Genomic DNA, 27500 nt, shown 5'->3' with positions numbered 1-27500 from the left:
AGCAAGGAAGAGACGGACTGTGAGGCTCGAAGGAAGAGGAAGACGAAGAGGAAGGAGAATGTTAGTAGGTTTGTGATAAATAGTTAACTCTCTCTCTCTCTCTCTCTCTCTCTCTCTCTCTCTCTCTCTCTCTCTCTCTCTCTCTCTCTCTCTCTCTCTCGAAATTAGACTCAAAAAGAAAAATATAACTTGAAATATTAACTTTTTTCTTTAACTTCGTTTTTTTCATTGATATTAAAAGATTTCTGATAAGAGTAAATGCGAAGAGGAAGAGATGGAAGAAGAGGAGAAAGGAGAGAAGAGGAGGAGGGAGAAGGCAAGGAGGTGAAGAGGGAAAGATGAGGGTAGGATTGAATATTTGAGTTAGGAGTAGAAAAGGAGGAGGAGGAGGAGGAGGAGGAGAAGGAGGAGGAGGTATATGACTCGATTGAGAAAGTAATTTTGAAGATACCGTCAAGAAAAAAAATATATATGTTTACAAAAAAGTGGGTAAGAAGAGACGATAGATGGATGAGGAAGTGAGGAAGAGGAGATTAAGAAAACAAGCAAAAAAGCAAGAGAGAGAGAGAGAGAGAGAGAGAGAGAGAGAGAGAGGCGGGATAAGAGTATTAGTAAGAAAAGAAAAGACGAAAAAAAAACACAAAGAAAAAGCTGATGTGTGTGTAAAAGAAAGAGAGAGAGAGAGAGAGAGAGAGAGAGAGAGAGAGAGAGAGAGAGAGAGAGAGAGAGAGAGAGAGAGAGAGAGAGAGAGAGAGAGAGAGAGAGAGGCGGAAGGAAAATCGACAGGTAGACACACAGCTGACTAGTAACCCACATTCTCTCTCTCTCTCTCTCTCTCTCTCTCTCTCTCTCTCTCTCTCTCTCTCTCTCTCTCTCTCTCTCTCTCGCCAAGCAGTCCTTCCCCTTTAACTTCTTGTAGCAGGGACACGTGACGCGGGAGGAGGCGGATCATGGCCGTCACACCGTCACGCGCACCCAAACTGCTCTCTGCTCTCTCATGGATGTCAATATATTCGTCTTTGTTCTAGTGTTAATCATTATCTTCTTCTCTATTGTTGTCTTAATTAATTGTTTTGATTTTCTCCTTCATCCTTCTTTATTCAGTATCTTCTTTTTTCTTAGTCCTCGTAATTCACTGGTTTTATTTTCTTCTTGATCTTTCTTTATTCAGTATTCTTTCTTAGTCTTTTTAATTCATTGTTTTTATTTTCTTCTTTATTCTTTATTATCTTCTCATTAGTTTTCAGTAATTTCATCTTTGTTTTGTCTCTAATTTATTCTTTATTTTTTATTGTTTCATTGATTTTAACTTTTTTTTTTTTAGTCTTAACTGATTGACTTTATTTTCTTCTTTATCTTTCTTTATCTGTTAGCCTTCAGTAAATTCATCTTTATTTTTGTCTTCGTGTTAATTCCTTTACTTTTTTTTTTTTTAGATTCTTTAACTTTAACTAACTCATTTTCTTTTTTCTTTTTTTTGTCATTCTTAACTCACTCTCTTTCTTTTCATCTTCCTTCATCTCTTCTCCTTTATTAGCTATCAGTATTTTTTCCTCTGACATCACCTTTTTTTTTTTATCGTCGTTTATATTCATTCAGGATCTTTCTGTAAGCTCATCTTTTTTTTCTTCTTGTCCTTCTTGCCTTTCTCTTCATCTTCCTTCATCTATTTTCATTCACTATTTTCATTCTTTATGTCTCATTAAACTTATCTTTTGTTTTTGTCCTTGCTAACTTGTTATCTTCTTTTTATTTTCATTCATAGTCAATCATTAACTCATCTTTCTTAGACTTTTGACTCATTATCTTTTTTTTTTCTTAATGAACTTACGGTACCCTGATTTTTAGTATTATCTTTTCCTTGTTTTCATTAAGTTTTCATCGCCTCCTCTTGTGATTTTCTATTCTGTCTTTCTCCTCCCTCATTCTTCTGTTCCTTATTCCCTACCTATTACCTCTGTTCTTCTTCTTTGTTCATCTACACACACCTCTATTCTTGTTTCCTCTGATTCACTTTTCATTACTTCCTTTTATGATTTTCTATTCTTCGTCTTCTTTCTCCTACCTAATAATTATGTTATGCACCACTTATTACCCCTGTTTTTCCACTTTGTTCGTCTACACTCACCTCTGTTCTCATATTACCACTGTTATGAACCACTTCCTTTAAATTATCCGTTCATTATCGCCACTCTGTTATCTCCCAATCAGTATCTCTTCTGTATCTCATTCTCCTATGCTAATGTTTCCTTCCTCTGCTCCCCCTCCCCTCCCCGCTCTCTCTCTCCTGTCTCCAGTTCTCTCTCATTATCAGCCTAATGTATAGCGTGCCGAAGGGTAAAAGTTCATTGTATGGAGTGAAGGTGGTTTCTTTAAAGGTTTCAGTGAGGTTTTCCAAGACTTGAGGGAGGTTTTTTTGAAGTTTTGTGGAGGTTTACTTGAGAGTGTGGAGAATTAAGGGAGATTTCTTAAAGGTGTGATATGTTTAAGTAAGGAACATATCACACTGAAAATTTTTATATATATATTTTTTTTTTCATTTTTTTTTCGGACCTGGGAAAGTTTGTAATGTTTGGGGAAGGTTTTCTTGAGCGATTGAAAGTTGCAGAAGTGTCTAATAGGTTTGGGCAAGTCTGGATAGGTTTCTAAGAGGTTGAGGTACGTTCGCAAGATGTTCATGGCTTGTACTTCCCCAGATATACTTCGGAAGGTTAATAACGAGCTGATTATACGGTTATTTATGTCTTTCTCTCATTAACAGTCTGTCGTGTTGCGCTGCCAAGGTTAGGAAGGCGTGTGTGTGTGTGTGTGTGTGTGTGTGTGTGTGTGTTGTATAAGTAATAGCAATTGTTGTAATGGTGCTGGAAGTAATAGTAGTAGTAAGTAGTAGTAAAAGAAGAAATAGTTTTTACTTTAGTGTTACTTGTCTCGTTCGTTCGTCCTCAAGATTAACAATAGTAGTAATAGTAGTAGTAGTAGTAGTAGTAGTAGCATTATCAATAGTAGTAGTAATATTAGTAGTACAGTAATAGCAATACGAGTGTTACATCACATTCCTGCATCACATCCCACGTTCCATCAGAATACATTATCGTCAGGTACAAAGATTAAGAGCACGCCACCTGAGATGCACCTGCTGCCTCCTCTGCGTGGCACGTGTGTTATCTGCTTACCTGCCGCCCCGGTGAATGGCGCGCCCCTGCACCAAAAGGCGTCCTGCTAAGGATTTATGGCCCGCCCGAAGGAAGACGATCCGCCACGGGGGAATACATCTCTCTCTCTCTCTCTCTCTCTCTCTCTCTCTCTCTCTCTCTCTCTCTCTCTCTCTCTCTCTCTCTCTCTCTCTCTCTCTCTCTCTCTCTCTGGCTTGTTTATTTCTTATGGTTTCGTGAATGATATTGTTTCATTATTTTTTTCTATTCTTTTTTTTTTTTTTTGTGTGTGTTTTTACTTTGGTATGTGGTTGTGGTTGTGATATACTGTTTCTTCTTCTTCTTCTTCTTCTTCTTCTTCTTCTTCTTCTTCTTCTTCTTCTTCTTCTTCTTCTTCTTCTTCTTCTTCTTCTTATCCTTGTTGTTGTTGTTGTTGTTGTTGCTTTATTCTCCGTGAATATACTTGTGAGCGCGGCTGGAGGAGGCTGGGAGAGGAAGAGTGAGAGGGAGACGGAATAAAGCATGAGAGAGAGAGAGAGAGAGAGAGAGAGAGAGAGAGAGAGAGAGAGAGAGAGAGAGAGAGAGAGAAACGAGGTACATGAACAAGTCACAGGTAACTTTTCCACTAGTTGTAATCCACACCTTTACCACCACCACCTCCTCCTCCTCCTCCTCCTCCTCCTCCTCCTCCTCCTCCTCCTCCTCCTCCTCCTCCTCCTCCTTCTCCTCCTCCACCAGATAACACTGTACCTTTACTCCTATTTATGCGGGCGAGTCATGGGCGTGTGTGGGCGTGATAGAGGAAGAGGAGGAGGAGGAGAAGCATATGTCACCTGTGGCTTACCTATGAACACCTGAACTTAACCTCAGAAACAGAAGATGGTCAGGTTATGTTTGCCTGGAGGAGGAGGAGGAGGAGGAGGAGGAGGAGGAGGGAGGAGGGAGGAAGAGGAGAAGGTTGAGGTATATTGTGGTGTATTGTGTAGTCATCTCAGTGTCAACATATCTAGAGAGAGAGAGAGAGAGAGAGAGAGAGAGAGAGAGAGAGAGAGAGAGAGAGAGAGAGAGAGAGAGAGAGAGAGAGAGATTTCCTCATAGTAACATGACATTAATCCTTAATCTCCAGAAACAGGTGTTGTGTTTCTCTCTCTCTTTCTCTCTCTCTCTCTCTCTCTCTCTCTCTCTCTCTCTCTCTCTCTCTCTCTCTCTCTCTCTCTCTCTCTCTCTCTCTCTCTCTCTCTCTTCATTCTTCAGGGAAAATTACCATAATCTTCTCTTCCTCATTTTAATATTTATCGTGAATCTTCTATACGTCACGACCACCACCACCACCACAATTACCACCACCACCACCACCACAACCACCACCACCACCACCACCACATCTAAAAAACAGCTAAATAAAACAAACTACCAAACGATATAAATAAAAGGCGAGAAGAGAAGGAGGAAGTGGAGCAAGAGGAGGAGGAGAGATTTAGAGAAAATAAAAGGGAACGGTGGAGAACTTGAAAAAAAAAGAGAGAGAAAAAAGGCCTACCTGTGTTTAGATGTCGCGGCATAAAATATTCAGGGCCTTTAATGGAAGAGCGGCCTGGGAGCCATTGTGGGAAGGGAAGGGAAGGGAAGGGAGGAGAGAGGGAGAGGGAGAGGGATGAGAAGGGTAGGTGAAAGTAAAAACGTAAAAAAAAAAAAAAAATATTGTAGAAGGGAAATTACATAAAAGGAATGGAATGGAGAAAGAAATAGAAGGGAAAGGAAAAGAGGGGATAGGGTGAAAATAAATAAAAAAAAGTAAAAACAATAAAGAAAACTATAAGAGAGAGAGAGAGAGAGAGAGAGAGAGAGAGAGAGAGAGAGAGAGAGAGAGAGAGAGAGAGAGAGAGAGAGAGAGAGTGTGGGGGGAGAGTAGGTAAGGATGGAGGAAAGAGAAAAGGAAGAGAAAGGAAAGGGGAGGGAAAGGATGGAAGTAAATAAAAAAAAGTAAGAAAATAAAACAGGAGCAGAAACAGTGCATAATGAAAGGGAGGAGGAAAGAGGAGGTACGAATGAAAGAGGAGGGAGCAAAAAGGAGAGAAAAGGGAGGAAGGAGGGGGAAGAGAAAGGGAGAGAGGAACATAGGTCAGGTAAGTGTGTTTCACGCCTCATTGACTGCTGTGATTCTCTCTCTCTCTCTCTCTCTCTCTCTCTCTCTCTCTCTCTCTCTCTCTCTCTCTCTCTCTCTCTCTCTCTCTCTCACCTCTGTTTGTGCCAAGTTATGATTGAAAAACTCAACTACTAAGTTTTTATCGACAACAGGTAGAGAGAGAGAGAGAGAGAGAGAGAGAGAGAGAGAGAGAGAGAGAGAGAGAGAGAGAGAGAGAGAGAGAGAGAGCTGAATTATTTAAACCCTCATCTCTTTGCAAACGCTTTCCTCTTCTGTCACCCTCTCTTCATATTTATTATTTTCCTCTCGTCTATCCTCTTCTTTCCTTCCACTTTTGATTCCACATCCTGTTCTTTTCTCCACTATTTGCATTCTCCTCCACTCCTGTCCCTCTCTCCTTCATCCACCCTTCATCTCCCCTTTTCTTCCATTTTTCCTTTTTCCTCCTCTTTTCTCACGTTATTCTGTTATTCTAGGTTTTCTTTCTCCTGTCATTCTTTCCTCTCTCCCCACTTCCTCTCCCGGTTCCTCCTTTCCTCCTTTCTTCCTCTCTCCTTCCTTTATTGTTTGGTATATTGAGAGAGAGAGAGATAGATAGATACGAGTACATAGAGAGAGAGAGAGAGAGAGAGAGAGAGAGAGAGAGAGAGAGAGAGAGAGAGAGAGAGAGAGAGAGAGAGAGAGAGAGAGAGAGTTAAATATACAGCAATTGAACCAATCAGTCAGTCATTCAGTCATTGAATCAGTTAAACATTATCTTTGCACGCGAGAAAATTAATGAGAAAATATATATGTAATGATAAAGTCACGTATTTTATTTATTATTACAAAATTTAACAGAAAACGGTGAACTTTTTAAGGGGGACTAATGTTTTTTTTGTTGTTGTTGTTGGTGGTGGTGGTGGTGGTGGTGGTGGTGGTGGTGATGGTGATGGTGGTGATGATGGTGATGGTAGAGGGGGAAGGGGGAGAAAGAAGGGGTTGTAAAAAAAAGTGAGGGGGAATTTGGCAAGTGGTGTGTGCAAGAGGAAGAGACCAGGTGTGCATTAGTAATAAGACGTTAAAGAGGATATGCCTACACACACACACACACACACACACACACACACACACACACACACACACACACACACACACACACACACACACACGTCAGTCACACACGGCATTTCTGACCTCAAACAAGATGAAAGATAATGAAAGGTAATAATAGTAATAATAATAATAATAATAATAATAATAATAATAATAATAATAATAATAATAATAATAAAAATGTAGGTATGAAAGGAAATAGGAAAAAGAAATAAGTAAGGATTGAGACGTGGAGGAAAACATGATAATAAAGAATGAATGAATGGAAGGGGAGAGAGAGAGAGAGAGAGAGAGAGAGAGAGAGAGAGAGAGAGAGAGAGAGAGAGAGAGAGAGAGAGAGAGAGAGAGAGAGAGAGTAAAAGAAGAAGCAGGAAGCAAGACTCTCTCTCTCTCTCTCTCTCTCTCTCTCTCTCTCTCTCTCTCTCTCTCTCTCTCTCTCTCTCTCTCTCTCTCTCTCCTTCAGTACATTTCCATTTTCTCTCACGTCTTCCATTTCCGATGTTTTCTTCGTCCTTTCTTCCCTCTCCTCCTCCTCCTCCTCCTCCTCCTCCTCCTCCTCCTCCTCCTCCTCCTCCTCCTCCTCCTCCTCCTCCTCCTCCTAAGTAGCTCAGCGGGAATGGAAAAATAAGGAAGCAGTTAACGTGCATAGTGAATGGGACAGTGCATTCCGCCAGGTGAAATGTGGCAGGTAGCGTTACGGGGCCCAGGTGTTCATTATTCAGGTGTGCTGGGAGAGAGAGGGAGAGGGAGATAGGGACGGGGGGGACTTGGGGGACAAAGAATCGGAAGGAAAGAGTAATAAAGTTGGATTATGGAAGAGAATATTTAGGGTAAGGAGAGGAAAAGAAGAGGGAGGAAGGAGAGGAGTTAGAGAAAATTGATAAAAGGGAGTGAGAATGAAGGTAAAGAAGGAGGAGGTAAGAAGAAATGGAAGAAATATTGTGTGTAAAAGAAAATGAGAAAGTAACTGGTATTGGAAAACAGAGAGAGAGAGAGAGAGAGAGAGAGAGAGAGAGAGAGAGAGAGAGAGAGAGAGAGAGAGAGAGAGAATCACTCTTTGCCCTTTCTCTCTGACAGGGCGCCCTCCTTTTCATAGCTCAAAACATGAACCCCCCTTCTCTCTCTCTCTCTCTCTCTCTCTCTCTCTCTCTCTCTCTCTCTCTCTCTCTCTCTCTCTCTCTCTCTCTCTCTTCACCTTCCCTTCCGCCTCAATATGGTTTTCCCGCACATTCAAACAAAATTATTATGCCCAAGGAGGGAGAGAGGAATAAAAATGGAAGAGAAGAAGGATGTGGTGATGAAGGTGGAAGAAGAGGAAGTATTGAAGGAGGAGGAGGAAGAGGAGGAGGCATGCAAGATTGAAGTGTTTGTCTAATATAAATTACAAAGTTTAGTGAGGTCAAGCAAGGCCACCAGAAAGAGAGAGAGAGAGAGAGAGAGAGAGAGAGAGAGAGAGAGAGAGAGAGAGAGAGAGAGAGAGAGAGAGAGATGTGACCGAGGGAATGAGAAGATATGGAAGCGTGGCTCCTAAAAGTCTGTGGAGAGAGAGAGAGAGAGAGAGAGAGAGAGAGAGAGAGAGAGAGAGAGAGAGAGAGAGAGAGAGAGAGAGAATTTGCGTTATTAAAAAAAACATCACTGATATGTGACGTACGTACGTACATGACCTCCGTACGACCTCCATTTGCTCCATTGTTGACCTCTGCATTGTATCCTCTCTCTCTCTCTCTCTCTCTCTCTCTCTCTCTCTCTCTCTCTCTCTCTCTCTCTCTCTCTCTCTCTCTCTCTTGCCTTCCGATGTTATTTATTTTATATTTTGATTAGATTATATTTTTTTATTACTTTATTCCTTTCTCTTCTTTATTATTATCTCTTGTTACGTAGTAGTAGTAATAGTAGTAGTAGTAGTAGTAGTAGTAGTAGTAGTAGTAATCATCTTGTTACAGTAATTGTACAGGAAATGGTACGGTTTTCACCCACAAATTACTTTTTTTTTTTTTTCATAAGTGTATAATCATCCTTACATTTGTTCCACTTTGCTCGCCTTCCTTTCACTCACGCAAGCAACTCACAATTATTCACTCACTCACTCACTCACTCTCTCACATCACTCTCATCTCACCTCTCCCCTTCAATTAAGCACGCAACATCCCTTAACACACACACACACACACACATACACACACACACACACAAAGGAAATAAAGTCCTTTCAGATTGCTGAGGGATGTGGTGACAGCTACAGGTGACTGATGGCAGGGAGAGAGGGAGAGGTACGAGGAGGGAAGGGGACAGAGGGAGGGAAAAGGGGACGGGGAGGGGTAGGAAGAGGGAAGGCAGGTCACTGATTAGGGAAAATAAAAACTATCACATAAAAAATATACATGTAATCAAATCCGTGAAGTTGAGAAGGTCAAAGGTCAAGAAAGAGGAGGAGGAGGAGGAGGAGAAGAAGGAGGGAGAGGAAGGAAGCAATACAAAAAGGAAAGAAAAAAAGCTGATGGAAGGGAAGAAAAGAAATGGAAGGAAAAATAATGTCATAGTTAAAATTGAAATAAACGTGAGAAATGAAAAGACTGGTCGTGGTGGTGGTGGTGGTGGTGGTGGTGATGGTAGGCCTCCTCCACCACCACCACTACCACCACCAGGGCAGGGGAGGTAATGTGGTGGAGGTTTAAATGGCGTGGAAGCACAAGAGCCGCGTGTGAAGACTTATGCAAATTCGTACATATATATTTAGTTCTTTTTTTCCAGGTGTAGTGAGTGCGTGTGTGAGCGAAGCGAGTGAGAGAGTGCGCACGTTACGAACACTGTGCTGGGAAAATTTGTGCTGCACAGGTGTCGAGGGAAAAAAAAGGAGAAAAAAAGGAAAAAAAATAGAGGAGTGAGCGGACATAGAGTGAAAGGAAAGCAGGGAAATGGTGTGGCAAAGTGTGTGAAGTGTTAGGCCCAAAACAACAGGAGACACAGGCAAGGAGGAAAAGAGAGAGAAAGGGAGTGGGCGGTAAGGAGGAAGGAAAGAGTGTCAGCACAGAGGCGGTGTGGTGCTTGGTGTGTCCAATGGCCCACCGTGGCACCTTATGGACCGACCCCATCTCTGAGTGCTCCCGCCGCCCTAACACCGCCCATAAACTGGTATGAAGGCTGTGAGAGGGAGTCCTGAGAGCATGGCCGAGCCGCCCCCAATTATACGGATCCGGTGTGAGGGATCTGAGGACGAGTGCTGCTCCTCAGGCGGCGAGGAGGTGGCGTCTCAGTGGGGCCTTGCGCGCAGCACCCCAGGACCTGACAAGCGCCACTCTGCCCCTGAGGTTCGCCCCGGGGTGGTAGCCTCGGGGCACCTCTCCCGGGCGTGGCTGGCACCTCAGAGCCACGGTGGGGTACATGGCGGGGTGCATGGGGGTGCGCGCTACTCCCTCCCTCAGTTACTAGCAAGGACACCAGGGCCCTGTGGGGAGAAGAGGCTGTCAGCGCCCTCCTGCCTCGCGCCGCCCCCTCATCACTTCTCCACGCCCGCCTCGCACTGTGGGTCGCGGCGCTGCAGTCTGGATGAAGTTTCCTACAGCTTGGATGACTTCTGGCACTACCGGCGCCTCTCCAGGATACAACGACGCAGGTTTTCAGACACCACACGGCTTGAGGTCCATGGTAAGATGGTCACTCTTATTCACTCACTTTTATTCGCCCTTCTACTCGCCTTCACGTTCCTCTTTCTGTCCGTCCACGCCCAGACCATGATTTATGTCTTGATATCCCTACTCACGTGTGTTTTTTCTTGTTACAGGTGGAAGTGAAAGCTCTAACTTGCAGCGGATGAGAAGCTCTCTGCTTGGCCAGTCTGCTCCCTCTCTCTCCAACTCGCTGGTGAGTACCCCTTAAAATCCTTCGTTTTCTACTGAGCCGACGCCAAAGAAAATGGGTGTTCAACTTTAGCGTCAGACTTAGCTATACCTTCCATGTCGCTTTTCATCTTATTTAAGCGTTCTGTATCGTTTTCGTTCAGTGTGACCGTACATAGTATACGTTATGTATGGGAAAAGACTGAAATATGAAGAACAATATTGTAAAAGCGAGAAATCTTAACGGAGAACATGACGAGATTGAATAATATACGGAAATATTATCTAATCCCATAAAAGTCATGTGTTAAGTATGGCTTTGGTTCCTGACGTAATCGAATAAGAAGGAATAGAAGGAAGAAGAAAAGGAAGAGGGTTTACAATTAACTGTTAGAGAAGAAGGAGGAGGAGGAAGAAGACGAAGAAGAAGAAGAAGAAGAAGAAGAAGAAGGGTAAAGAGGAACGATAAGACAAAAAAAAAAAAGACAGAGAGAAGGAGGGGAGGGGGACAAAATCCGGCTTCTTTCCTCCTACTTACCTCCTAAACTCTCGTTTTTACTTCTTTTCCCCACATTTTTTTCTTCCTTAACCGAAATTTCTTCCCTCCCTCCCTACCTCGTTCCTTCCCTCTTTTCCTTCGCCATTTTCTTCAAGAGCCACGGTTACACCAGAATGCCAAAACTCCTCCTCCTCCTCCTCCTCCTCCTCCTCCTCCTCCTCCTCCTCCTCCTCCTCCTCCTCCTCCATTTATTATCTTTGCAAACATTCTTCCCCTTTATTTTTTGTCAATATTTAATTTTGTTTTTCTTTCGTTCCTCAATTTTCTTCAATATTAATTAATTATAAACTCGTTCATCCCTGCTCATTAAGAAAGTTGCTTAAGTAAGATAGATAAAAGAAGAGGAGGAGGAGGAGGAGGAGGAGGAGGAGGAGGAGGAGGAAGAGATGACAACATGAAATATTTGAGTCCATCCTCAAAACCCTTCCATTTTCTGTGGTTCATCAGTATTGAGTCTCTCTCTCTCTCTCTCTCTCTCTCTCTCTCTCTCTCTCTCTCTCTCTCTCTCTCTCTCTCTCTCTCTCTCTCTCTCTCTCTCTCTCTCTCTCTCTCTCGTTAACGGCAGGAATGAAGAGGTATAGAATAAAGAAAGGGAGAGAGAGAGGGAGAGAGGAGGAGAGGAGTAAGAGAAATTTTTTGAAAAGGTTTACCCTAGCATAGTCTCTCTCTCTCTCTCTCTCTCTCTCTCTCTCTCTCTCTCTCTCTCTCTCTCTCTCTCTCTCTCTCTCTCTCTCTCACACACACACACACACACACACACACACACACACACACACACACACACACACACACACACACACACACACACACACACACACACACACACACACACACTCTGAAAAGGGTGTGGAAGGGTGTGGCGCGTAGGTGAGCTAACTTTAATGGGTGCATTGAGCAGGTGAGTGCGCTGGAGAGAGAGAGAGAGAGAGAGAGAGAGAGAGAGAGAGAGAGAGAGAGAGAGAGAGAGAGAGAGAGAGAGAGAGGCAGTGAATGAGGCAAGGGTGGATGATTATAATGAGGGAAGCGGATTATGAGAGAGAGAGAGAGAGAGAGAGAGAGAGAGAGAGAGAGAGAGAGAGAGAGAGAGAGAGAGAGAGAGAGAGAGAGAGAGGAAATACGCGCACGTCCTCGGAAATTGGTGAACAGGAAATTCTATGGGATCACACACACACACACACACACACACACACACACACACACACACACACACACACACACACACACACACACACACTAAGCCCTCCACAGTGGGACTTAGCGAAGCTGCCCGTTCAGGCTTAAGGGGCTTGCACGGCTCAGTCCGACCTTCGCTTGAGAGAGAGAGAGAGAGAGAGAGAGAGAGAGAGAGAGAGAGAGAGAGAGAGAGAGAGAGAGAGAGAGAGAGAGAGAGAGAATATATATATATGTTTCTTTTTTCATTAATCCTCGCTCTTTCATTTTAATTTTGCACTCCTACGCTCGTATTTTTTTCTTTTTTTCACTCTTTTGTTCACTGACTTGTTCACGTATTTGTTGATTTACTTATTTGTTTATTTATTCAATTATTGATTTTTATATTCCTGGTAATCTTTTGTTTGAACACTTATTTTTTTCTCTATTTTTAATATATATTTTTTTTTATTTTCACAGACAAATATTCACCGTCCTTCCCTCTCTCCTATTTCTTTTTATTTATTATTATCGTTATTCCCGGGTCGTTACCTCCTCCGCCATCACCACCATCACCACCATCACCACCATCATCACCATCACCATTACTGCTCCCATCGTCACCACCACCACCACTACTACAGGTCATTCCAGGCCTGTAGTCTCTCTCTCTCTCTCTCTCTCTCTCTCTCTCTCTCTCTCTCTCTCTCTCTCTCTCTCTCTCTCTCTCTCTCTCTCTCTCTCTCTCTCTCTCTCTTAACCGGCTTCTTCTCGAATGATTGATTAGGCAACACATTCCTCCTCCTCCTCCTCCTCCTCCTCCTCCTCCTCCTCCTCCTCCTCCTCCTCCTCCTCCTCCTCCTTTACTTCCTCTATTCTCTTTTTCCTTTTCTCTACCCCACTGTTCGTCACCAAATAGTGCTTACTGACTCTCTCTCTCTCTCTCTCTCTCTCTCTCTCTCTCTCTCTCTCTCTCTCTCTCTCTCTCTCTCTCTCTCTCTCTCTCTCTCTCTCTCTCTCTCTCTCTCTCTCTCTCCCTCCCTCTCCCTCCTTCCCTCCCTCCCTCCCTCTCCATTGCGCTTTCAGTTTTCCTCCAATATCCCTTACCTTTCCTTTTCTCTCCTTCGTTACCCTCCTCCTTCTCCTCCTCTTTTTATCTTCTCCCTCTTTCCACCCTCGCATACTCAAGAAATAAGGAGAGAGAGAGAGAGAGAGAGAGAGAGAGAGAGAGAGAGAGAGAGAGAGAGAGAGAGAGAGAGAGAGAGAGAGAGAGAGAGAGAGAGAGAGAGAGAGAGAGAGTTGTGGTAGTGTTAAGGAGGTCAGAATCCCCCACAGATAATTTTGATCCAGTCTGCTTATAACTTTTATATAAGTTATGTGGCCATACTTGTAATATTTCCCACGTTTTTTGTTTAGTTTCCTCGTACAGTATTTTCATGTTTTTTTTTTTCCGAAAGTGAGAAAATAAACAATGGAACTAAGTTTCCATGTTTTTTTTACTTTTTAACATTTAATTCTCTGACATATGCTAAACAACTCTGTGGAAAGGAAACAAAATGAAAATTGTTTAATAACTTTGGGAGGAGATGCAGTTTGAATATTTAGCGAAGATAACTTTGAGATAAGAGCTGTTAAAGATTTATGTGTCAATACTCCCACTTAGCAGTTGTTAATGACCTGCACTGTGACTATCATCTCTGTCAATTCCCTCCACCTTCCTCTTCTTTCTTGAGGTGAGTTTCTTTGTAGGAATGCTTCTCTTGTTCAGTTCCTCCTGGTGGTGCAGCAGCTGCATCAAAAGTGTGGCGTGAAGCGGAGAAACCAAGGGTTGACAGGAATTGGATGTACTCTTTTACGAAATTGTACACTGACATATTGTGTGTGACAGGTTATGTATATCTACAGTACACGTACACATTACACAGTTGCACAATATTAACTGTACAGTACGGTAACCTTGTAAAGATAGCACTTTGAAAATTTACTTTTTGATGTTTTTATGGTAATTATTGTCTGGAATAAACATTACAAACAAAATATATATCTACATTCCTGCTGTCACTATAGATATGTATCTAACATGATAATCATATATATATATATATATATATATATATATATATATATATATATATATATATATATATATATATATATATATATATATATATATATATATATATATATATATATACATATATATATATATATGCAACCTTCTGTGGGTATTTTTGCAATTAGCGTATGGAAGCGTGAACAGCTGACGCAATGGGGGATTTGATCACTCGAGGACCTTTAAATTTCCCCAAACAAACCCTTGTGTTTTCTTCAAATTTTCTGGGGAAAATAATATAAAAGTCAAACCATTCGATTCAGGGAACCAAGCGTTTTCTATGACGCCCAAAACATAGAAAATTAAAATTTTCACCCAAACTCCGATATTGTGGCTTCTGTGGACAGCGAGAGGTGGAAGTTATTGTACAGTGGAGGGGGTGTGTGAAGGGGAAAGATGAGGAGAGAGGGAGAGTAAGAGGAGTTCTTTAATTATTGCGTTGGGAGTGGATGTAAGCTTGATGATGGAGGTGGAGCAGTGTGGAGTGGAGTGAAGTGGAGTGAATAATGTGGAGTGATAGATTTTATGCAGATTAATTTCAAGTAAAAATCTCTTCCTATTTAATCCTCTTATTACTTTTTTTCACCTTCTCTATTTACTCTTTCATCATTTATGTCTATTATTTGCCTCTCTCTCTCTTCCCTTCATCTGTAAATACTTGTACATAATTTACTTTCTATTTTCTTTACCCTTCTCGCATTCCCCTTCGTCCCTTTAATCTCCCTTTCCTATTTCCTCCATTTATTATATTTTACTATCGTCCCCCGTTTTTCTTAACGAGTCCAATCCATTTTCTCTCATAACTTCCCCTCTTTTCTCACCCTTTATCGCTGTCCCTTTCATTTATTTGGCTTGGTTGTAGATTATTGCTTTTCATATCCTCTCTCTCTCTCTCTCTCTCTCTCTCTCTCTCTCTCTCTCTCTCTCTCTCTCTCTCTCTCTCTCTCTCTCTGATTACGTTTCATCTGCATAGCTAATACCGTATTTTCTTGTTTTTTTCTCTATTGTTTTTTTCTCTCATACCTGGGAAGCACCTTAAGTGAACGTGTATTACCTTACCTGCTTACCTGGCAACAGTACAGGTAAACAAGGAGTAATACTCTCATTTTACCTTTGTTTGTTTTTTCTCTACTGACGTTCATTTATTTACTATTTCCCAAGTAACAGCGATTAAAGAAAAAAAAGTAGACACTGCAAAGTTTTTAAAGGTCATACAGTTTGCTAGAGGGGAAGGAGAAGGTGGGGATGTTTCAGGGAGGGGGGTGTGGGGGGTAGTGGAGAAGGTGGAGGTGGTGTAGGTGGTGGAAGGGAACGGGGAAAGGTGTTTCATAAAGGGGAAATGCACCTCTCTCTCTCACCTGTGTGTGTGTGTGTGTGTGTGTGTGTGTGTGTGTGTGTGTGTGTGTGTGTGTGTGTGTGTGTGTGTGTGTGTGTGTTTGTGTGTGTGTGTCATTGCAGGAAGAGCAGGCAGGTCATGGAGGATAATGCGCCTGCTGGTTTGTGGATGAGGAGGAGGAGGAGGAGGAGGAGGAGGGTGGAGGTGGATGGTGGAAGAAGAGAAAAGTAGAGAGGACTGGAGAGCAAATTGGACGGTCGAGCTTAGTAGTAATGAATACAAGAGAGAGAGAGAGAGAGAGAGAGAGAGAGAGAGAGAGAGAGAGAGAGAGAGAGAGAGAGAGAGAGAGAGAAGCTGTTCATTTCCGTATTGTAAGTCAGAGGATTTTTTTCAGTTATTTGTTTGTGGATCGCGTGTCTATCTGTCAGCTTTGTTTCCTCTCTCTCTCTCTCTCTCTCTCTCTCTCTCTCTCTCTCTCTCTCTCTCTCTCTCTCTCTCTCTCTCTCTCTCTCTCTCTCTCTCTCTCTCTCTGGCATCCATGTTTTGATATTTTCTCCTTTACTTTTTTTTGTATTTTCTCCCACCAGTTCGTCTGTACCAATATATATCTTTCCACCTGACTGGCTGGCTGACTGGTGACTAACTGGCCTGTCCCTATCTTCCCATATACCAATGCTTTTATCTCCACGCGGGGTGGGAAGGGGGGACGGAGATTGTAGTTGTTAGGGTTACTGTTTGTTTGTGTTCTTTTGTAGAGGGAGGGAGGGAAGCTGGGATTGTTAGTAGCAGTGTCCGTGTGTTTGTTTGTCTCTCTTTCTCTCAGTGCTGCATTGTTCGGCGGCGTGTGTCAGCCTCTGCATCCCATTGTCCCTGCATGGCTCAGAGGAAGGCCTGCTGACGCCTCACTGGAAGCTGAACAAGGCTGACTGTCTGACTGATGCCTGCACTGCCTAATTGACTACATGGCTGAATGCCTCCACATGAAAGAAAACAGTGGTAAATGACAAGAATAGAGAACTGGAGGACAAGAGGATTAATTTTACATCTAGCAAAGTCAGAGGATCATTTGAACTGCCTGGTGAAATGGCTTAGAGGATGGTTGGCTGACTGGCTGGCTGGCTGGGTAGTAGACTGGCTGGCTGGCTGGCTGGCTGGCTGGCTGGCGCGTGAGGGACACAGGTGGATCAATAGCGGTGATGTGCGCTGGTCGGTCGGGAGCTGCGCCGTCACCGCGGTCTTCTGGAGTGTGCTGCCAGTACTGACTCCCCGCGCCGCCGTCCAGGTCCTCGTGCCGCCGCCCCTCGCCCCCTTCACTCGTCGCCGTCACTAGCACCGCCGCCACCCGCTCCCACCGCCGCCTGTAGGCCCCGAGTGACGTGTGTGAGGGGCGGGTGTCAGGGCGGCCCGGCACCTGTGAGTCACGCACACCACGGACACAACGGACGACGGCTGTTGGTTGTGCGCCCCTCCACGAGCTCACACACACACACACACACACACACACACACACACACACACACACACACACACACACACACACACACACACACACACACACACACACACACACACCTACGTCCCTGTAATTGGAGGGATTACTCAGCCGTCAGGCCCCAGTGCAGTGTCTGCTTGTGTTGTGTCCCTCGGGATACCAAGGTCTGGGGGAGACTGCAAGGACACCCCCGCCTCCCGCCACCCTCCACACCCCCATTCCAGCATCACGGCGCCACGCAGACACCAGAGGCACCTCCACCACAGCCCCCAACACCCGCCACAACACCACAACAGCCACCAGCAGCAGCATCACTAGTATGGCGCACGTAACCAACTGACGTGGCGGTCCGTCTCCGCCCGGTGACACCCCCTCTTCCTTGGCGCCAGGTAAGGTACTTTTGACCCCGTCCGTGGATATACTGAGGACATATTTCTGCTATACATCACTCCACGGCCTCGTCAGCGCCCCCGCCCGCCGCGCCGCGTCACAAGCCGGCGAGAGAGAGACAAACGAGACAGACGGAGGGAAATAACAAGGCGGATCAGAGCGGCCGGTCACTTTTAACTCGGTTTGTTTACGTCAGATGAGCGCCGCGTGTGTTTCCTCGCCCGCTGCGCACACCTGTCCCCTCAGCACACACCTGTTCTCTACACACACACACACACGCACACGCACACACACGCACACGCACACACACACCTGTACGTTCAGATCTCAAGCTTGATTACTTGGAATCGTTCGTATCCACACCTGTCCCAAGACTGTAAGCATATGTACACACACACACACACACACACACACACACACACACACACACACACACACACACACACACACACACACACACACACACACACACACACGTGAAGGTAAATTACATACATGTATTGATTGGAGGGGAAAAAAACGTGAGGGGAAAGGGTGGAATGGAATGTTATGAATATTGAAGTACAGAACAGGAAGGGAAAGTACAGGAAGTGCGTGTGTGTGTGTGTGTGTGTGTGTGTGTGTGTGTGTGTGTGTGTGTGTGTGTGTGTGTGTGTTTGAACTCAGGAAGCCTAGTAATATACGGTTTAAATCTCTGGTTTAAATGACTTAAAAGGAGAACAAGGAAGTAGAGGAAGAGGAGAAAGAGGAGGAGGAGGAGGAGGAGGAGGAGGAGACAAGGGAGTAGAGAGGTGAAAGAGGTCAGCACGTGTCTTGTTTCCTCCATCTCTCTCTCTCTCTCTCTCTCTCTCTCTCTCTCTCTCTCTCTCTCTCTCTCTCTCTCTCTCTCTCTCTCTCTCTCTCTCTCTCTCTCTCTCTCTCTCTCTCTCTCTCTCTCTCTCTATTGATTGCACGAGACACTGAAATGGTGGACTTTGCTACTCTGGTGTGCAAATTACGCCTCTCGTGTGTGTGTGTGTGTGTGTGTGTGTGTGTGTGTGTGTGTGTGTGTGTGTGTGTGTGTGTGTGTGTGTGTGTGTGTTGCTATCATACTCATAACCGGATAGAAATTAAACTAAAATAACTAAATCTTCTTTAAAATATTCCCCTCCTTTTCCCCTCCCCATTAAAATCTTTCCCTCTTTCCCCCTTTTTTTCCCCTTTATATGGACAGACATCCTCCCTTCCCAATACCTTAGTTTCCTATTTCCCCTTTTTCACCTCTTACGTACCCTAGTACCTGCTCTTTACCTTTTATTATCCCCCTCCCCTTCTTCCCCTTCCCCTTCCTCTCCCCTCTCATACGTAGCAGGGGAGGGGAAGGGAAGGGGAAGAGATAATTGGAATGAAGCGAAGCGAAAAGGAGATTATATTTGAACGTAAAATTGAAGCTGTATTTTGGCTTCAATTGTATGCTTTGTTCGTGTTGTGTGTTGTTGTTGTTGTTGTTGTTGTTGTTGTTGTTGTTGTTGTTGTTGTTGTTGTTGTTATTGTTATGGTTGTTGATAGTAGTAATTTTTTTTTCATATTTGTTGTTGCTACTACTACTACTACTACTACTACTACTACTTCCTCCTCCTCCTCCTCCTCCTCCTCCTCCTCCTCCTCCTCCTCCTCCTCCTCCTCCTCCTCCTCCTCTTATTTCTACCACCACCATCACCACGACAACAGCAAATACCATAACAACATCTTCCACACCACTTCATCTCCCCCACAATAAAACCCTCGTGACAAACACACATAAAAAACACGAGTACAAGAGGAAGAAGGAAGACTCAGACGGCGGGGACCCAAGAGGCGCAATAGTGACGTGTTATAGTAGAATATTCTTGTTGTATTTGCTCTATTGGTGATCGCGCTATTGATCTTTGTCTTCCTCGGCCAGAGAGAGAGAGAGAGAGAGAGAGAGAGAGAGAGAGAGAGAGAGTGTCATATTTGTAACCATTTTCTATGCACGATACGGATCAATTTTTAGCGATAGTGTGTCTTCTCACGCTTATTGACACACTGTTCCCTTCATATTACCTTCACACTTTGCTGTCCAGTGTTGGGGGCAAGGGAGAGTGAGAGTGGGGGGGATTGGGAGTGAGTTACAGCAGAGGGGGTGAAAGAGGGAGGGGAAATGACGTCACACCACACCTCTCAGGAATGTTGGGGGTGTTTTTTTGGGGGGTTAACTTGGGGTGAGTTCGTGTTGGGGATATTGGGGGTAGGATGGGGTCTCTCTCTTTCTGTGTGTGTGTGTGTGTGTGTGTACTTTGTTTTAATTACAGGGAAGGTGATACTGGTGAAAGATGAAGAGGGAAGGGGAGGGAGTGAAAAATTACGTAGAAGAAAAGAAAAAAAAAGAAACGCACAAGAGGAGGAGTTGGGAGACAAGTTAAGAGGAATTAGAAAGAGAGAAAAAAAAAAGGTGAAAGGGAGGGATGGAGCAATGAAAACAAAGAAAACAGAATAAGAATTAAGAGATGAATAAGAGAGAAGTGGTTGGAGGAGATGAAGGAAAGACAAAAACAAAAACAAATAAAAGACAAAAATATGAGTTGAAAGACAAATCAAGAGAGGAATAATTGGAGAAAAAACAACTGGGAAACAAAAAAAAAGAAGAAAAAGAAAAAAAAACATGGAGATTAGAGAGAATTACAGGAAAATGGAGAGGGGGATTAAAGGGAATTACTAGAGATTAGATATTTAAAACAGCAGTTGACTTTTAGATTATAACCAGACCATTTAATATTACACTAAATTATATTACACCATTAGAGAAAAAAACAACAACAATAGACAGATTATAACCAGATTATTTTATACTACTACATTATATTGCACATTAGAGAAGAAATTAAGCATTATATAAGAGGAGGAGGCGTGTAATCTTTGGCTAGTAGTAGAAGAGGAGGTGGAGGAAAGATTGCCTAGCGGTAGTGACATTTGTGTATCTTCGTGACGCCACCAGTGACTCATCGGTTAGTGGCCTCACCTGCTGCACCTGCCGACCTAGATAATGAGAGCAGGTGTTGAGATGCGCTAGGTGAGGGACAGGTAAACAGACTCGTAGACACGCCCTCACCTACACCTTAGACACAGAGAGATACTGACTAATGAAACTTAACCAGAACTTAACCTAACTTAACTTTTTTCTTCCCTAACCAAACGTAACTTGTTTTCTACCCTAACCTAACCTAATTTTTTTCTACTCTAACCTAACCTAACTTTTCTCCCCTAACATATCCTAATTTGAATGAACTTAACATGAGAACGTAACTCGCCCCGTTAAAAACGAACGTAAAAAAAAAAAAAAAATTCTGAGCTAAAATTTACTTAACTAACAAACGTGTGTGTGTGTGTGTGTGTGTGTGTGTGTGTGTGTGTGTGTGTGTGTGTGTGTGTGTGTGTGTGTGTGTGTGTGTGTGTGTGTGTGTGCTCCCGCCAGGTAATTTAGGTGAAGGTAACTCTAGCCATACCTGCGCACCGGTTGTCATCTGAGACTGTAAGGTTTCGTAGGGGACTGGGAAGACATGAAGGGAGTTTTGACCACGTGTCTCTTCTAAAGGGCCGAAGAAACCTAACGTTACATAAAGGGAAGGTTTTAAAGGGCCCCACTATACGTAAAAGGAGGACTTGAACTTTTGATAATGTTGTTTCTTAATTTTAAGGCTATTTTGCGGCTATTAATTATCATCATTACCAACTTTGCCTTAATTTTCTGTAATTTGGGAGGTGTTATTTATATTTTTGGTGATACAAGAGTTCAGAGAGAGAGAGAGAGAGAGAGAGAGAGAGAGAGAGAGAGAGAGAGAGAGAGAGAGAGAGAGAGAGAGAGAGAGAGAGAGAGTAATAAAACCCCACTCCACCTTTGTCCTTATAATAACGCCTACACACACACACACACACACACACACACACACACACACACACACACACACACACACACACACACACACACACACACATGCACACAAAAAAAATCACACATTTAATCAAATAAAATTATCAGAATCCTCTTTGTTCCTTATCTATTTTTAGCTCCTCTCTCTCTCTCTCTCTCTCTCTCTCTCTCTCTCTCTCTCTCTCTCTCTCTCTCTCTCTCTCTCTCTCTCTCTCTCTCTCTCTCTCTCTATCGATCCTATGTTTCACTGAGGATGCCACGCCTCTGGGTTTTCGCGTTCCCTAGAGACCAGCGGGAGGGGGGAGGGGGGATAGGTTCCTTAGGGTGTAGGGAAGGGTATACTAGGGTGTACTGGGTAATGGCGTGAGTGTATAGGGTGTAGAATAGCCGGAAGGGGCGTGGGAAAGTGTGTAAGGATATTAAGATGAGTAGGAAGATAAGTAACTATAGAATATGGAGAGATTAGGGTGAATAAAGGTGAGAAATTAGTGTAGGGTGAGTTATCGTGTGTTTTCAGCGTGAGAGACGTGCAGGGGTGACAGGTGAGGTGTAGGCGAGAGTACAGGTGTGAGGAGATTACTTAGGGTGAGGGGAAAGACGTATTAAAGGGACAGGAAGGGTGAGGGTGGAGGGGAAGGATACTGACGGGGTGTGAATGGTGAGGGGATCTGTTTGAGGGCAAGGGAGACGTATGTGATGGTTTAAAATGTGAGGGAACTGAGGGGAAAATATCAGAGGGAGAAATATGAGGGTTTAGAATGTGATAGGATGAGGGAAAGATATACGGGAGGGAAAGAGAGATAGATATTAGGTTTTAGGGTCTGAGTGGACGAGAAGACAAGGCATGGAGGGGAGGGGGAAAGAGGGGAAAATATGAATATCTAGCGTGTAAGGGTAATGAGGGGAGGATCTGTGTGTCCGAGGAAAAATAGACGAGGATTTAAAGGAACCCCTGGATCATTATTAGGATCCTGAATGCAATAGGACGAGGAAACGAAGTGAGAGAGAAAGACAGGGAAAAAAAATTATAAGGCTTTAGGAAGTGAAGGGGAAAGATTAATGAGGGAGGAGAGAGAGAGGGAGGTCAGGTTTTAAGGGAATTTTGTGAAGGATATGGGAAATTTACTGAGGGGATGAGGGAAGTATAACCTGGAGGATGAGGAAATGAGGGGGAGTGATGAATGAGGCAGGTAAGGGAGAGGAGGGAGGGAGAGAGGGAGGGAGGTGGGGTAGTAAGGGGGTTAGGGGGTGATACCTTGCAGCCTGCGACGCACCTTCCCGATGATTAATTGCAAACAGGTGTGCTGGAAGGGCCTGATGTACCCCGCTGAGAGAGAGAGAGAGAGAGAGAGAGAGAGAGAGAGAGAGAGAGAGAGAGAGAGAGAGAGAGAGAGAGAGAGAGAGAGAGAGATGCAGGAATAAACCTTTTCACCAATCTTCCTCTCTCTCTCTCGCTCTTTCTTTCTCTCTCATATTCATCTCTCCCTTTTCTTTATTTCACAACTTTTCATTCTTGCCCTTAATGAGAGAGAGAGAGAGAGAGAGAGAGAGAGAGAGAGAGAGAGAGAGAGAGAGAGAGAGAGAGAGAGAGAGAGAGAGAGACTTTGGGTTTTATTCCTGCATCTTTCCTTCTCCTGTAATTTTCCCTGTCTGTGAGGTGAAGACGGATTTCAGGGAATGTTGAGTCTGACAGGAGAGAGATGGCCAGGAGAGAAAGAGAAGGAAGAAGAAGAGGAGGAGGAAAAGGAGATAGAGAGGTGGAAGATAGAGACAAGAAGGAAGTGGATGGAGAGAAAAAAATATCTCCATCCAGACAAGAAAAGACATTAATTGGGAAAACGTGATAAACGAAAGAAAAAAAAAGAGTTGGTAACAGACGTAGGATAGAAAATAAAAAAAATAAAAAAAAGTACGGTGAGAATAGGGAAAGGAGTGTAAACAAGGGGATGGAGAGGAAGAGTAAATCCGATAAGGTAATGGAAGCAAGACAGGTGGAAAAGAATTAAAAGAGGAGCGGAGAGTGGAAGAAAGAACTCAGGGGGAAAATTATCCGGAAATAAAATAAAATATGTAATTACTAAAGCGACTATTTTGTCTCCTCTAAAATTATTTCAAGACTCAGTGAAGTAAATGGAGGAGACGAGAGAGAGAGAGAGAGAGAGAGAGAGAGAGAGAGAGAGAGAGAGAGAGAGAGAGAGAGAGAGAGAGAGAGAGATCTGTGACGAGGTGATCTTAGATCTTAATTAAGTCCATTACTGCTTGCTTCTCTCTCTCTCTCTCTCTCTCTCTCTCTCTCTCTCTCTCTCTCTCTCTCTCTCTCTCTCTCTCTCTCTCTCTCTCTCTCTCTCACACACACACACACACACACACACACACACACACACACACACACACACACACACACACACACACACACACACACACACAGAGAGAGAGAGAGAGAGAGAGAGAGAGAGAGAGAGAGAGAGAGAGAGAGAGAGAGAGAGAGAGAGAGAGAGGCACTTTTTGTGTGTTTCTGTAGAGACTGAACAATGAAAACAAATTTACGGCATCGATTCTGGACAAGAGATTGGGGAGAGAGAGAGAGAGAGAGAGAGAGAGAGAGAGAGAGAGAGAGAGAGAGAGAGAGAGAGAGAGAGAGAGAGAGAGAGAGAGAGAGAGGCTGAAATATTTTCGTACAATGAATCACGTCTTTCACTCTTTTATCACCACCACCACCACCACCACCACCACTACGTCACTTTTAATCTCTCCTCCTCCTCCTCCTCCTCCCCCTCCTCAACCCTTTCTCCCTCTCCCTCATTGTTCCCTCCAGTATTGCAGCTCTTGTCTTTCCCCCAAACTCCTCCTCTCATTAAAAGTTTGACCAACCCTTTCCTTCCCTGAGCAAGTTAGTGCTGGGCTTTGCATCTTCTCACAACTCTTCTTCATTTTTGAGTGATAATTTTGACCTCTGCTACTTCTACTTCTTATATTTGGTTACTGTTTTCTTCCACTTTCTCGCTTCTTTCTTCTTCATATTTTTTTTCGTCATACATTTGCTTGCTTCTTTTTTCCTCTCTTCCTTCTTATTTGTCTTCCTTCTTTCCTTCTTTTCCTTCCTTTTCTTCCTTTCCTTGACTTCCATATCTAGCTTTCTTTTTATACTTAAGTGACATCCTTCCTTCCTTCCTTCCTTCCTTCCTTCCTTCCTTCCTTCCTTCCTTCCTTCCTCTCCTTCCTTTTCCTTCTACATCAGTCTCTGGTTTTCTTCATATATCTTTACACTAATTCCTTCATTCCTCTTCCTCGCCTCACTTTTTATTCAACATCAATTAATCTGGTTCTCCTTTTTTTTTCTTTCCTTTTCCAATCTTTTTTTCTCCGGTACTTTTCAACTTTTATTACTTTCTTTTACCCTTTTTTTGCTTCCCAGAATTCCGTCCACATTCCACTCTTTTCCCATCCCTCATTCCTCCCTTAATTTCTACCTCCTTTTTTTCTCCCTAACTTTTTTCCCCCTCCATATTTCACCACATTCCATTCCTTTTCGATCCCATTACCTCCTTTCCACTTTCCTTTATCATTCTATTATCTATTTCTATCATTCTCTCCCTTCTATTAATTTTCATCTTCCTTTTATTCTTCTCTTTTGCAAACCTTCTATTTATCCTCCTTTCTTCTTCCATGACCTGTATCCTTCCTCTTTTTCCCCTTCCACTTCCCGTCTCGTCCATTCACTCCCTATCTCCCGTCCTCTCCCAACCTCTCCTTCTCTCCCTCCCACTCCCTCTCTCTCTCTCCCTGCCCAGCACATTAGGGCGGTTCGTGCCTCGCTGAAAGGTTAATTTTCGGGGCGTCGTGAGGGCGAGGTAGGCGGAGGAGACTTAATTGGCGGTGAGTTCGTGAGAGAGAGAGAGAGAGAGAGAGAGAGAGAGAGAGAGAGAGAGAGAGAGAGAGAGAGAGAGAGAGAGAGAGAGAGAGAGAGAGATGGAGGGGAGATTGTTGTTGTTAGGTGGAGGTTAAAAAAAAGAATATATGTTTTAGCATTGGCGTGGAAAGATCGTGGGATTGAAAAAAAAAAAAAACGAGAGAGAGAGAGAGAGAGAGAGAGAGAGAGAGAGAGAGAGAGAGAGAGAGAGAGAGAGAGAGAGAGAGTAGAGAGTAGAGAGAGAAACACGGTAAGTTGATGGAAGGAGTGACATTTTATGAGGTGGAAGAGAGGTTAGCAGGTGGATTACGGTGCGGAAAGGAGTAATATGGCCCGGGAAGTCTGCAGGTGGGTGGAGGTGAGCGGGAGACTGGCGGATCTGCACGTAGTAATGTAATAATCGGGGGAAGGAAGAGCGGCGCGGGAGTGTGGAGGCGGGAAAAAGTCTACGGTGAACTCCACTCGCGTTTCACTTACTCCACCTCGTAAGAAAATGACGGAGAGAGACAGAGAGAGAGAGAGAGAGAGAGAGAGAGAGAGAGAGAGAGAGAGAGAGAGAGAGAGAGAGAGAGAGTGTATAAAAGGCATAGGATATATATATAGTAGTATTTCGGTGGTAAAAAAAAAATACATGAAAGTGAAATAGATATATTTTTTTACATGGAGGTGCAAAGGAGAAGCGTGGGACAGAATGTAAAGGTGATGTATCTTGTGATGTGATGATGCTGACGTGTTCGCTTTTGTGAAGGTGTGATGAAAAATGAAAGAAGGAATAGGAGAGTAAAAGATGTCACATTAAGGAAAAAGACGAAGAGAGAGCAGGAAAAAAGATCAAATAACAAAATGACAAGACAAAATCTGAATAAAGTTTTAAGATAGACATAAGACGAAGAGAAAGATAAATAATAAATCATAAAGAAAAGTAGGGAGACAAGAGATAGGAGTGAAAAAAATGATAAAAAAGAAGGATCAAAGAAGAATGGGTGAAAAAAGAGACCAAGGGAGAGGATATAAAGAAAAAAAAGCCATGAAAGAAGAGGAATATGAGGAAGGGAAAGAAAGATGATGACGAAGATGATAATGGTGGTGAGGTAGGAGGCTGTAAGTGGACAACCCTAACTAACTTACCACACCATTTAATGACCAAGAAAATGAGGAGACCCTGAGACCCCTCCTCCTCCTCCTCCTCCTCCTCCTCCTCCTCCTCCTCCTCCTCCTCCTCCTCCTCCTTTCCTTCCACGTGTAATCTCTCAGACTCAAAGAGCAACTCGATTTATCTGCGCGAGTTGTTGTGCGTATCTTAGTTTATCGTTTAGCGTGGAAAGGGGAAGAGGAGGTCAAAGGGAAGGGACTGGGTTGGGAGGGGGAAGAGGAGAGGGAGGCGGACTGAGCAGCTGAGAGGAGTGGAAGAGAGAGAGAGAATTGGATGTAGGAGATGGAGAAATGATAAGGCGCAAGAACGAGAGAAGAGGAGAAAGTATGTGAGGAAACAGGAGGAAAGGAGGAAAAAATCAAGGAGTTAAGAATAGGAGAAGGAGAAAGAGGATTAAGGGAAATGCATTAGTGGAAGGGAAAGATGGAGAAATGATAAGAAGAGGGAAATGGACAAGGAGAAAGAGCGAGGAAGGAGGAAAGGAAAAGAAGCAGAAGGAAGAGCTGGAGAAAAGCCAAGAAAAGAGAAAGGGACGAAGTACTTGCGAGAGGAAAGGTCAGGAGCCGTTTACGAGCAAGAGGAGGAGGAGGAGGAGGAGGAGGAGAGGAAAGGCAGGGCATTATGGTCCGCCTTGTACTTTGTGAGGAAAATATTGGAGGGAGCGACGGTTGTTTGTACTTACAGCGGCTCGGGAGGGAAAAATACACTAGGAGGAAGAGGAGGAGGAAAAGCAAGAGCAGAAGGAGGAAAGATAGTAAGATAGTATGTGTTTCTTGTGTGTTTCTTACTTTTATTCTTGTTTTCCAGCGTGGCTTCGTATATTCCTGTTATGTGTTGCTTTATTGTTTTCTGGAAGCCAAGAGGGAGGAAAGAGCGAGTGTTTCTTGTGTATTTCGTGTTTTATTCCCGTCTTTCCAGTTTCCTTTCGTGTCTGTATTGCAATGCTGCAGGAGAAATGAAATTTGTGTTGCTTTCTTATCATTTTGGAGGAGCAGGAGGAGGACAAAGACAAGGACACAGGCGAGGAGGGAGTGAGGACGCAAAGAGAGGGGAAAGAATGACAAGGAAGAGAGAGAAGAGACAAAGCAAAGCACAGCATAGAAATTCAAGCAAGGCTGTATTGGATTTAGCTTCTTCATGAACTGCTTATTTCTGGTTGTGGCGGAGGAAAAGAAAACGGAAAGACGAGGGGGAACTGCAGAGGATTACGTCGAAAAGCTACACAGCAAGAGGTCCTTAAG

General features: G+C 43.7%; 1 protein-coding gene across 19 annotated transcripts in view; it reads left to right on the top strand.

The window, feature by feature from the left end:
- LOC135089427 (microtubule-associated serine/threonine-protein kinase 3-like) overlaps positions 1-27500 on the top strand; it is a 271594-nt gene that overhangs the window by 178374 nt on the left and 65720 nt on the right. For 16 of the 19 annotated variants that reach the window (XM_063984974.1, XM_063984985.1, XM_063984987.1 and 13 more), the window contains one exon: positions 10175-10254. In XM_063984974.1, coding sequence (XP_063841044.1) covers positions 10175-10254 — 80 coding nt within the window. Of the gene's footprint in view, positions 1-9144; positions 10039-10174; positions 10255-16200; positions 17268-27500 lie in introns of those variants that run through there. The other 3 variants (XM_063984982.1, XM_063984981.1, XM_063984984.1) reach the window with 2 other exon arrangements.

This window comes from Scylla paramamosain, chromosome 33, assembly GCF_035594125.1.
Source record: "Scylla paramamosain isolate STU-SP2022 chromosome 33, ASM3559412v1, whole genome shotgun sequence".
In the NCBI taxonomy this organism is placed as follows: Eukaryota; Metazoa; Arthropoda; class Malacostraca; order Decapoda; family Portunidae; genus Scylla; species Scylla paramamosain.
The sequence above is the reverse complement of the archived record's forward strand: the minus strand, read 5'-3'. Positions and strand labels throughout refer to the sequence as shown.